Source organism: Erpetoichthys calabaricus, chromosome 12 (genome assembly GCF_900747795.2).
Source record: "Erpetoichthys calabaricus chromosome 12, fErpCal1.3, whole genome shotgun sequence".
Lineage (NCBI taxonomy): Eukaryota > Metazoa > Chordata > Cladistia > Polypteriformes > Polypteridae > Erpetoichthys > Erpetoichthys calabaricus.
Window position 1 is genome coordinate 10,423,440 of NC_041405.2, and position 11,302 is coordinate 10,434,741.

At 42.0% G+C, this 11,302-nt stretch overlaps 1 protein-coding gene and 1 long non-coding RNA gene across 2 annotated transcripts; one reads left to right on the forward strand and one right to left on the reverse strand.

Moving 5' to 3' along the window:
* Positions 1 to 2,455: 2,455 nt before the first annotated feature.
* On the forward strand, positions 2,456 to 10,180 carry LOC114662273 (GTPase IMAP family member 4-like). The gene is made up of 2 exons (XM_051934597.1): positions 2,456 to 2,687; positions 7,552 to 10,180. Coding segments are annotated over exons 1-2 (1,101 nt in total). The 5' UTR covers positions 2,456 to 2,686; the 3' UTR covers positions 8,652 to 10,180.
* A 475-nt stretch (positions 10,181 to 10,655) lies between these two features.
* On the reverse strand, positions 10,656 to 11,302 carry LOC127529800 (uncharacterized). The gene is made up of 2 exons (XR_007936421.1): positions 11,141 to 11,302; positions 10,656 to 10,780 (listed from the first exon to the last, which is right to left on the reverse strand). It is a non-coding gene; the product is annotated as an uncharacterized LOC127529800 (long non-coding RNA).

Here is an 11,302-nt window from a genome sequence, read left to right on the forward strand (position 1 = left end):
CCTCACAGATTCTCTAGGGGACTAGGTCAGGTAAGTTTGCTGGCCAATCAAGCACAGTGATACCATGGTCATTAAACCAGGGATTGGTAGTTTTGGCAGTGTGGGTAGGTGCCAATTCCAGCTGGAAAATGAAATCAGCATCTTCATAAAGCTTGTCAGCAGAAGCATGAAGTGCTCTAAAATGTCCTGGTAGACAACTGTGCTGACTTTGGACTTGATAAAACACAGTGGACCAACACCAACAGATGACATGACTCCCCAAATCATCACTGACTGTGGAAATTTTACACTGGACCTCAAGCAACTTAGATTCTGTGCCTCTCCACTCTTCCTCCAGACTCGAGGACCTTCGATTTCCAAAATGAAATGCAAAATTGACTTTCATCTGAAAAGAGGACTTTGGACCACCAAGCGCCAGTCCAGTCCATTTTTCCCTTAGCCCAGGTAAGACGCTTCTGACGTTGTCTCTGGTGCACGAGTTGCTTGACACAAGGAATGCTGTGACAGTTGTAGCCCACATCCCCGATACATCTGTGTGGGGTGGCTCTTGAAGCGTTGACTCCAGCCGCAGTCCACCCCTCGTCAATCTCCCCCAAATTCTTCACAATCCTCTCAAGGCTGCACTTATCCCTGTTTCTTGTGCACCTTTTATTGCTGCCCCATTTTTTCCTTCCACTTAATGTTCCATTAAAATGCTTGGATACAGCACTCTATAACCAGCCAGCTTCTTTAGCAATAACCTTTTGTGGCTTACCATCCACGACTGTCTTCTGGACAACCGTCAAATCAGTAGTCTGATTGTGTGGCCTACTGAAGCAGACTGAGAGACCATTTCAAGGCTCAGGACCCCTTTGCAGGTGTTTTGGGTTAATTAGCTGAGTGGAGTGGGACACCAGGAGTCTACAATATGGAACTTTTTCACAATCTTCTAACTTTCTGACATACTGAATTTTGGGTTTTCATTACCTGTAGGCCATAATCTGTAAAATGAAGAGTAATGCTTAAAATGTATCACTCTGTGTAATGAATCTATGTAATATATGAGTTTCACTTTTTGAATTGACTTACTGAAATAAATGAACTTTTCCATGATATTCTAATTTATTGAGATGCACCTGTATATTGACAAGGAAGATGAGACAGTGGAGAGGAGGCAGGTGGAGCACTTTGTCTCATGGAACAGAAAGAATTGTCCGCAATTTAACATCACCAAAACCAAAGAACTGGTTACTGACTTTCACTACACCAAAGATCCTGCATGCCCAGTCATTATTCAGAGAGTGGATGTAGAGGTGCTGCACTCCTACAAGTCCTTGGGGTGCCACATCAATGATGGGCCGGACTGGTCTCCGACACAGAGGAACTATATAAAGAAAGGGCAAAACAAGTAGTTCTTCCTGAGGAAACTACGTTCCTTTAATGTAGGAAGTTATATCCTTTGCATCTTCTACAACTCTGCAATGGCCAGTCCAAATTAAAAGGGCAGGCTCAGTGATGGAACACGCTATGGACGTAGACGAGGAGAAGAGTTAAAACAAAACTGAGTGCTATTATGAACAATGCTGCACATCCTCTCTTGACATACTGAGGACTTTCAGCCAACGAACTGTTCAGCAGAAGACATGCGACTGGGGCATCTACATCCACACAGGAATATGCCTGTATAGCGCCTCACTTGGCCTGCAGACTCCTGTTTTTTTCTACTTTTCATTTTGGTGTTTTGTTGTTTATCTTAATATAATAATTTTATTTATTGACCTGCTATAAAATTTCAAATGTCAGAGACAAATTAAGTTCTATCTATCAATCTAACAAGCCATAGAATAAAAAAACATGTTTCATGAATAGCTAAATAGCAAATCGGCTGGAGTGAAAATGGAGATTTGTTTGAGACCCCAGTGGTAGCTGATCATCTGTTGGCTTGTTTTTTTATCTCGTTATTATTTTGCTGCAAGTTCAAATAAAAACATTAAGCAAGCATTAATTAATTAATTAAAGGCATATGCATTGTGCTGAATTGGCAACGCCCCTGTCCTACACAAACTACTGTAAGGTCCATTAACGGTTCCCGTAAGCTGCGGACCTTATTTTGCAATGTGAGTGAACGTAAAAACTGACCTGCGACGGTCAAACATGCAGCTTTTCAGATAAAAACGTGACAGTTAAGAAAGAGCAGTCAGGTTTACCCTAAACTATGCCTAAGGTAAGGGGAAATGCACCTAAAGGTAGTCAAAATCCGTGGAAGCCGCACCACAACGAAGCTCCCACTCTGGCTTGACATTATCGTCTGTCAAATGCACGCGCAGCTCTAGCCGTGCACAGTGTGAAAAGATGTAAACACATACGTCATCGACATCCCCCACCCACTTCCTGTTTACGTTGCAGACGTACTCGAGAAGACCACGCCCAGGCTGGGCTCCGTACAGCACAAGCGACGCGTTTTCTTCAATCCCGCGGGCTGCGTGCAGCAGTATCTATTTGTCTCGTCAGGTAACGACGTTGACGTTGGCATGTTAACTGGGCAGAGCTTCACATAGCGAACGCTGATTGGGCAATTCGTGAGGATTGACACTACCGCCTTTCAATAAACCTCCGCGAAACTTCAGTACGCAGCGATCATCGGCGTATCAGCCAATTGTAGCTGCAACACTTGGATATCTTATGCTGTGAGAACGATGACTTTAACAGTGAGTGAAGCACAACTACGCATACTGCTGCAGTTTTAACGGGTTTACAGAGTTCGGGTTTGGTTGGGAACAATAAACCTAACGGAAATTCATAACTGATTTAAGGGTTCCTTAAGAGGATATACAGTCTATGTACCGCACTTCTAGAACTATTCGTGTTCAACGACTAATTCCCCTAAGTAAATAAAAATGGAGTTCGCTCCAATTGGTAAACTGATTTTCCTCACAGGGTGTATAATTCCGAAGTCAAGCTTTTTTGTCTGGGACCTCCGTTGGATCACGTCATTACTATGTAACGCTGTTAATTGACAGGACATATTGCGTTCGCGCTGAATTATGCATTCCAAAAGTCGTTTTAAATGACGGGTGTCACTTTGTGGAGGAATAATCATCTGAAAGAGGCGCCGTTTAAGATGAGTGTCGTTTCTAAATTGATGCCGTGTGTGAACAAGTGAGTGTGCTCAACAAGGGAAGATGACAAAGTACATGAATCAGAATTTCCGTTCCAATCGGAGGAAATGTCATAAAGTAAATTGCAGGCGGATTCCAAATACAACAAAACTTCCCCCAACGGTGCCCCAAAAGTGGACTCCGACCCCCTCAGACACTGAAATGGTGGATTATTAAATAGACGGGTTTTTGTAAGGTATAATATTCCAATACTTTGTGTTATGTTAAGTAGACTTCGTCAATGCATGTTGGATTGCAGTGCTAAATAAATAGATAGAGCTTTATTTGTCCCCAGGGGAAAAATTATTTAAATAAATCAAAACTGTCAGATGAGCAGTTGAGATGGTAATATTTTTAATTAATTACTCTTGTAATTTTGAGGTACGTTGCCACAGCACCTACAGGTTTAATTTCCAGCAGAGCGATGTCTACTTTAGGTGGATTTTGCACGGATTTCCTCTGTTTTTCCTTTATCATCCCTTAAAATGCATATTGTATTTAAAGGAATACTCCACCCAAAAATTATATTTTTTTATACGTTACCCTGTGTAGTTTGTGGTAATGACCGAAAAACACTTTTAATTTCAGAACATGCAGAACAGAGAGAAAAACAATTAACGTAGAATAGTGCAAAAATGGCAACCCGTGTTTTACAATGGTAAACGATGTGAAAAACAATCATGGAAACAAATTCTTACTTTAGTTGTGTCACATAATCCACATCTGTTATCGAGCCATATGGTCAGGGCCGGATTTTCCTATAGGCTAACTAGGCTTCAGCCTAGGGCCTCAAGATCAAGAGGGGCCTACATTCAAATTGTTAGCAAAATTTTATTATCTCTCATGTAATTTACAAACTTAAAAATGGAAGGTGAAAGGGCCTCATAAGTGGAATAGCCTAGGGCCTCTTTTCATATAAATCCGGCCCTGCATATGGTAAAACAGTGCATTGTTTGCTAAAATATTGTTAACTAGACGAAGTACCCAACGTTGATCAGGTATATAAGTAGAATATGTTAAGGTAAAGCGTTTTTGAAGTGGTGACCTTGTTGTTATTGCTAGCTGTCCCATCTGTCATCCACATTGTCTCTATCGAAATATGTGCTCTCCTGAGTCAAGAATTTGTTAATTTTTTGGTTTGATTGGATTCTCTTATTTCAAGGTGGACAGTTTGTAGTGCTTAAATTACGAAGAAAAGGCGACAAAGCAGGCGTTAAACAACATCCCGTTGATTCTCCTTCGTGTTGTGTTTCACTTCGACTCTTGATCAGGCCTCACCCAATGCACTCCTGTAAAAGCACACAATGCTTCTTTTTATATTAAGTAGACAGGAGCAGCACATGGCGTTGCCTGGCTAAGGAATGGTAACCTTTGCTCATTTTGTCTGCTAGTTTGGCTTCAGTCTGTTCAGATGTTGCACTTGCTCTGAACCAGCAGGTGGTGAGAGAGAGAGAAAACAAAACAAAACATTGGGACTTACCCAGGGGCAAAATTGTGGGTTCAAAGTGGTCCATCTTATCTGTATGGTCCTAGAGAGCAAATATGCAAAATGTGGTTCAGCTCGATAAAAGGGCGTAGGATTGTATAGGGAATAGACGTGCAAGACATTCTGTTCATACATACAGATATATTTAGATAGATAGATAGATAATATATAGATAGTTACTTCTGGAAAAATGAACATGCAGCATAAAACAGGAATTTCCATGATACTGTGCTTTTGAATTGAAGGTCTACCTTACCCCCTTCATTCATTCATTCATTGGTAAAGAATCCTGTCTTCAATTCACCTTAATAATATGTTACACTGGTCAACAAGCATCTTGCTACTGGGATTCTTTCACCTGTACTTTAACAAATTTCACTTGCTGACTCCAAATATGAAATCTGTTTTCATCCAACATGTCTCATTTTTCAGTTATGGTGTTCCAGGTCTTGGACAACTAGGGTGACTGGACAGTAAAGGCGATGTGTTTCAGCATTTAAGAAATAAGTTTGGTCTCAAGAAAAGTGAAGCCAAATTAAGGAAGGTGTTTTGTTGGCCCTGAAATCCGTGAACTGATTCTTGACGATGAGTTCAAAAAGAAACTGAAGCCCACTGAATCAGCACCCTCATTCGTGCAGGTTGTCCAGAATTTTCTTGACAGTCACAGAGCAGAGAATTATACTGAGCTTGTGGAGGATATGCTGAAAGTATATTAGCTTACGGGAGCCAGACTGTCACTGAAGATGCATTTTTTACATTCTCATCTCAACTTTTTTCCACCAAATCTAAGCGATGTCAGAGATGAGCACGGGGAAAGATTTCATCAAGATATAAAGGTGATGGAAAACTGATATCGGGGAAAATTCACTCCATGCATGATGGGTGACTACTGTTGGTTCTTGCAAAGAAAGACAGATGTGCAGTACAAGCGCAAAAGCGAGTGCCTCCAACATTTTTCGGCACGCTGACCTCACTTTTATATTGAGGTAAATTGACATAAATATACTTTAACGTGTCTCTGGTATCATCCACATCAAAACAATTTTGGTGCGATAGAGTCCAAACTCCAGATATCGTGTTGATATATTGATATTCATAAGTGTCAAAACGTCAATGATGTGTATGTCAAAAACCTGATGTGCTAGCTTAATTCCAATTTCATATATGCAATCAGTGTAAAAAAACTTAATAACGAGCTGTTCTGATGTTCCCAGAAGCAAACAAAAAATATTTTTTGTAGACCAGTGAATTATCAAAAAATGCATGCATTTTGCACAGATTGAGCATATGACTGGATAAATGACTTGTGGATAATGTGACACGAGTAACGTGAGAATTTGTTGTTTCTGTTTCTATGGATGTTTTTCTCATCATTTGCCATTATACAGCACTGGTCAGCATTGGATTCTATGATATCATAAACGTTTATCTCTTGTTGTACAGTGAACCCTCGTTTATCACGGTTAATCCATTCCAGACTCTACCGCGATAAATGAATTTTCATGAAGTAGGATTCTTTATTTATAAATCAAATATTTTCGCAGTTAGAGTATAGAAAACCTGTTTACGACCTTCTAAATACATTTTTTTAACATTATTAGAGCCCTCTAGACATGAAATAACACCCTTTAGTCACCATTACACTCGTATTACTCAATATATTAGACAAAATAAGAGAAAATAAGACATATTAGACGTTACAAATATCATATTATTATTATTGTACTGTACATTTAATTACACACACACGCAGTTCTTACACACAACCACTAACCTATGAAGGCACGACCTCAGTAGGAGAGTCTTCAGGTGGTGCAGTATCTTCAGCAGGTGTGTCGTTGTCTTCTTCCGCTGAAGGAGTACTAGGAGTAGGCAGTGGGTGTCTGGGTGCGCGGCTGAAGAACATCTTGATAGGCAGTTGCTGGCGCTGTCTTTTCATATGCGTGAGGAGGCTTTTGTAGGGTATTGCCATCTTTGATCATATCCAAGAGTTTCACCTTCTCCTGGATGGTAAGCAGCTTCCTCCGGCGCTTAGTTTCATTGTCAGAAGGCTTAGAAAAAGCAGCACATTTAGGAGCCATCATGGGGCTTAGATAAAAGTTCTCAGAAAGCGCATTTGTAGTGACGTAAGCGTGTATGAGAAAAAATCGCGATAGAGTGAAGCCGCGAAAGTCGAAGCGTGATATAGCGAGGGATCACTGTACATGAAAACATGAGATTCATATTTTCTCAGCCATGTCTACAAACTACATGGAGTAAGTTAGCATATAAAAAAATAATTTTGGGGTGAGTATTCCTTTAAATTGATAATCTCAGAGTGACTTTGTCATGGCTTTAGTTTATGAACTGTCAAAGTTGCATTTACTATTTTTTTATTTCAAATGTGACCAAAATATGTAATTTAGCCAGAGGGACCTAGACATTCGCAGGACACTCATGCCCAGTGTATGCAAACGTGTATGTTATGTGCTCTATCGGTCATTGTAGTGTGGGTGCTTTCATAAGTGATGTGAAAGTACTACTGTGGACGGAGATAATTTTAGTTTAAAAACTAGGGGGCTTTGTGCCCACCCCCTGCTGAACGCACGCTGAGGAGATGCGGTCTGATCAGCTGCTGTCTTTCTCCTGCTGCTGCTGGCGAGCTGCATGTTCTGCTTGCGCGCTGCGCTTCGATCATTTAAAAGCCTGTTCAGCAGCAGTCCTTTTGTCTCACTGCCTTGTCTCGCATGACGTTAAAGTGTCTCTCGCGGGACGTCAAATTGTCTTCCGAGTAGATCACGTATCGTTTACTTCCAAGATTTTTTTTTTCTAAATAGAGAGATTTCATTTTTTAAATAAAAAAAATGTAGTAGTGTGGATGTAGCCTTTGATTATTTCAAAATGTAGAGTTTTCATTTTGCATTAATAAAGCTTTCGTTTTCTTTCCAGTGTCTAGCAGTAATCGAAGGCTGGACCTGACTTCTAAGGGCACTGCAAAAGATGACAATGAACTCAGGGTTGTCCTGCTAGGTCAGACTGGATCTGGGAAGAGCTCGACTGGAAACACCATCCTTGGACGGGACTACTTTAGAGCTGGGATAACAAGGCAATGCAGGAAGTGTCGGGTCCAGTGGGGTGACACAGAGATAGCAGTGATTGACACTCCAGGTCTGTTTGACAATGATCTGAGTGAAGAGGTTGTAAAGCAGGAGGTCAAAGCCTGCATCTCTCTTTCCTCACCAGGACCTCATGCCTTCCTTTTAGTGATACCGTTATGGCGATATGACAAATGGGACATGCAGGCTATGGGTAGGATCATGAACTACTTTGATGGTGATGCCTATAAACACACCATTGTTCTTTTCACACATCGAGATGCCCTGAAGGGCCAGCCGATTGAAGCATTTGTGCAAGGAAGTGTGGAGGCCATGAAACTTGTGGAAAAATTTGGAAACCGCTACCATGCATTTAACAACCAGGACATGGGTGACCGGGTGCAGGTCCAGGAGCTCCTCCAAAAAGTGAAGGACCTGGTCTCACTCAGTGGCGGTTATTACACTTCTGAATTGTACCAAATGGCAGAACAAGCAAACCAGCAAAGGCAGACAGAGTTGCTTATGGCCAAGCTGGAGTGGTTGCACTGTGAGCATAGGAGTGAGGTTCAAAAGTTGAAGGATAAGTGCACAAGTCTGGAGAATAATTGGCAGCAGCAGGATGAGATTGTGGAACGGGAAGTACTGGAGCGAGATGTCCTGCAGCAGAGATTGATGTGTCTGGAGGAGCAATTTCAGAGAGAGGAGCAGACGGCTAAAGAGGAGTACAAAATGCAGGCCAGAGAGGAAGCGGAGAAGTGGAACAGCTTTACTGAGGAGGCAATACTCGTTTCCAGCCTCATCTTTCTAAAAATCTTTTTAGGAGCAGTCAAAGGGGTAAAGGCTATCCAAAACAAGGTGGGGGCAGGCATTCGATTGCTCTTTCGTTCAAGGGACACTGAGCCAGAGAAAGAAGAGCTTCTGAATCAACCAAGCAGTCAATGCGAGTCTCGGTGAGATGTGTTCGAGGACTGACACAATGGAGTTTGGCATCCCCCTAACTTTAAAGTGCATAATGGTGGGATTGGGATATAGCAAGCAAAAGGACTGTAAGTGCTGTGAGAAGACAACATTGTCCATTACAGTTGTCCACAAAATTTAAATAAAATGTCGTAGTGTACTATGTGCAAATAAGGAATGCATTTGAGAATGTGTATAGTATATATTGGGGCTGTGAAGATAAAATGGCTGTTTGTGGTATTGTGACCTCTAGTGGGGCACTCAAAAACTAGTAAATCCGACAAGACTATTGTTCTCTTCTAAGGATGGTAGGCCAGATTTTTGTATATTGTAAGAGTCAATGTTTGTACCTTTTGGCTTTGTCCTTCTCTCGAGCAGAATTCCTGTGCAACAGCAATTTCTTTGTCCTTGGTACTTGCCGCCTCATTTTCTAACTGGAGGGACATTTTGCTCTTTTTTGGTGTGGGTTGAGATCTCTGGACTTCTGGTGGCCCTTCCGAGGTGTCTCTCAGGCTCTGGGATTTCTGTCCTGTCCTGAAAGACAGAAAAATAGTCACTGAGTGGGTGTTCTTTTCCCATTGGTCTACCTTGAAGGAGAAAATAGTGAATAACCCATGCAATTGTAATTTGAAATAGAGAGATGATGACAATACAGAAGTCTAGAATGTCACTTTGCATTTTTGTGCATATGTGCTTTGATGGGAGTATTAGGCAAGATCTGGGAATAGGACATGAGCTTACTGGGCTCTTGGAGAAATCTCTAATGTGCTTTGGCACTGAAAAGATATCAAGAGCAACACAGAAGGGGAAAGGGGTTAGTGGGAAGGAGATAAAAAATGTTGGCCATGGCTGGTACTGTCTGTAATTTATATTAATGATATTCATGCTGACCCAGTAAGCATTGACAACAAAATAAAAGGAATACCAAATAATGATGAAGCCAAAGAAACAATTGAAAAGTGCAGTGTAATATTGATATGGGCAACCTACTGCTAAAAAGGAGCTTAATTAAATAAACTGTTATGTTATATCTTAAAACTGTAGAGAAACAAATCAACAGATGGTATGCCCCGACTCTTTAATGTGCATCTGGACTCTCATGTAGTTCTGACCACCAACAATGCAAAAAAGACATGGCAGCACTAGAGTATATGCAGACTGGAGTTACAAGAGATGCCATAGTTTGACCCACTCCTCTGGCCACTTCTCCACCTCTCGTGGTCCGTTAATCAGATTTGGCTGTGCCCACATTCATAACCGAGTTATTAAATCATTTAAGACAAACCCTTCTATGGGTATTTTTGTTCAGGTGTTTTTGTTCATGCTATGGCAGGACTGTTACAGGCAGCGTCAGGACCAGCTCTAGCATTTTTGCTGCCCTAGACGAAACTGTAATTAGTGCCCTTGGTGCATCCTGAGGTTTGGATGACCATCTGTAAAGGGCTTGTGTAGGTTAAAGGATGTTAAGACCAAAGATCACTGGTACATTGTGTGAAAATAATATAAAAGAATATAATGAGGTTAGGGCGGCACGGTGGCGCAGTGGGTAGCGCTACAGCCTCGCAGTTAGGAGACCCGGGTTCGCTTCCCGGGTCCTCCCTGCATGGAGTTTGCATGGTGTCTGCGTGGGTTTCCTCCCACAGTCCAAAGACATGCAGGTTAGGTGCATTGGTGGTCCTAAATTGTCCCTAGTGTGTGCTTGGTGTGTGTGTGTGTGTGTGAACGCGCCCTGCAGTGGGGTTTGATTCCTGCCTTGTGCCCTGTGTTGGCTGGGATTGGCTCCAGCAGACCCCCCCTGACACTGTGTTAGGATATAGCGGGTTGGATACTGGATGGATGGAGGTTAACAAACGTCAAACAGTTGTACTAAGTCTGTGTGTTTGTGAATAAGAGTCTGTATTGTTTAAAAAGATGCCATCCTCTAAATTTTGCCAATCTAGGTGACTGCCTAGTTTGTTTAAATGGTAGGGTCAGCCCCGGGAAGCAATGATTGAATCCTCCCTAGTATCTTTAAATCTCTGGAGCAAGTCTGATTGCTGTTTCTCTTTGCTCTTTCTGATTTTCAGGTTTCCAGCTTTTGGTTTTAATGTCTTTCATGTGTTTTTTTTTTTTTTTTCTTTTATAATCTGATTTGGGGGCGGCACGGTGGCGCAGTGGGTAGCGCTGCTGCCTCGCAGTTGGGAGCTCTGGGGACCTGGGTTCGATTCCCGGGTCCTCCCTGCGTGGAGTTTGCATGTTCTCCCCGTGTCTGCGTGGGTTTCCTCCGGGCGCTCCGGTTTCCTCCCACAGTCCAAAGACATGCAGGTTAGGTGGATTGGCGATTCTAAATTGGCCCTAGTGTGTGCTTGGTGTGTGGGTGTGTTTGTGTGTGTCCTGCGGTGGGTTGGCACCCTGCCCAGGATTGTTTCCTGCCTTGTGCCCTGTGTTGGCTGGGATTGGCTCCAGCAGACCCCCGTGACCCTGTGTTCGGATTCAGCGGGTTGGACAATGGATGGATAATCTGATTTCAATTATTGTTTTGTTTTTGAAGTGTCCCCATTTTGTGTTTCTGAGATGCTAGTTAGACATTTTATAGGATTATAATGTACTGTTAAGCATTTTGTTATTTCCAGTTAATTTGATTATTTTTTCCTTACCGATTTTGTCAT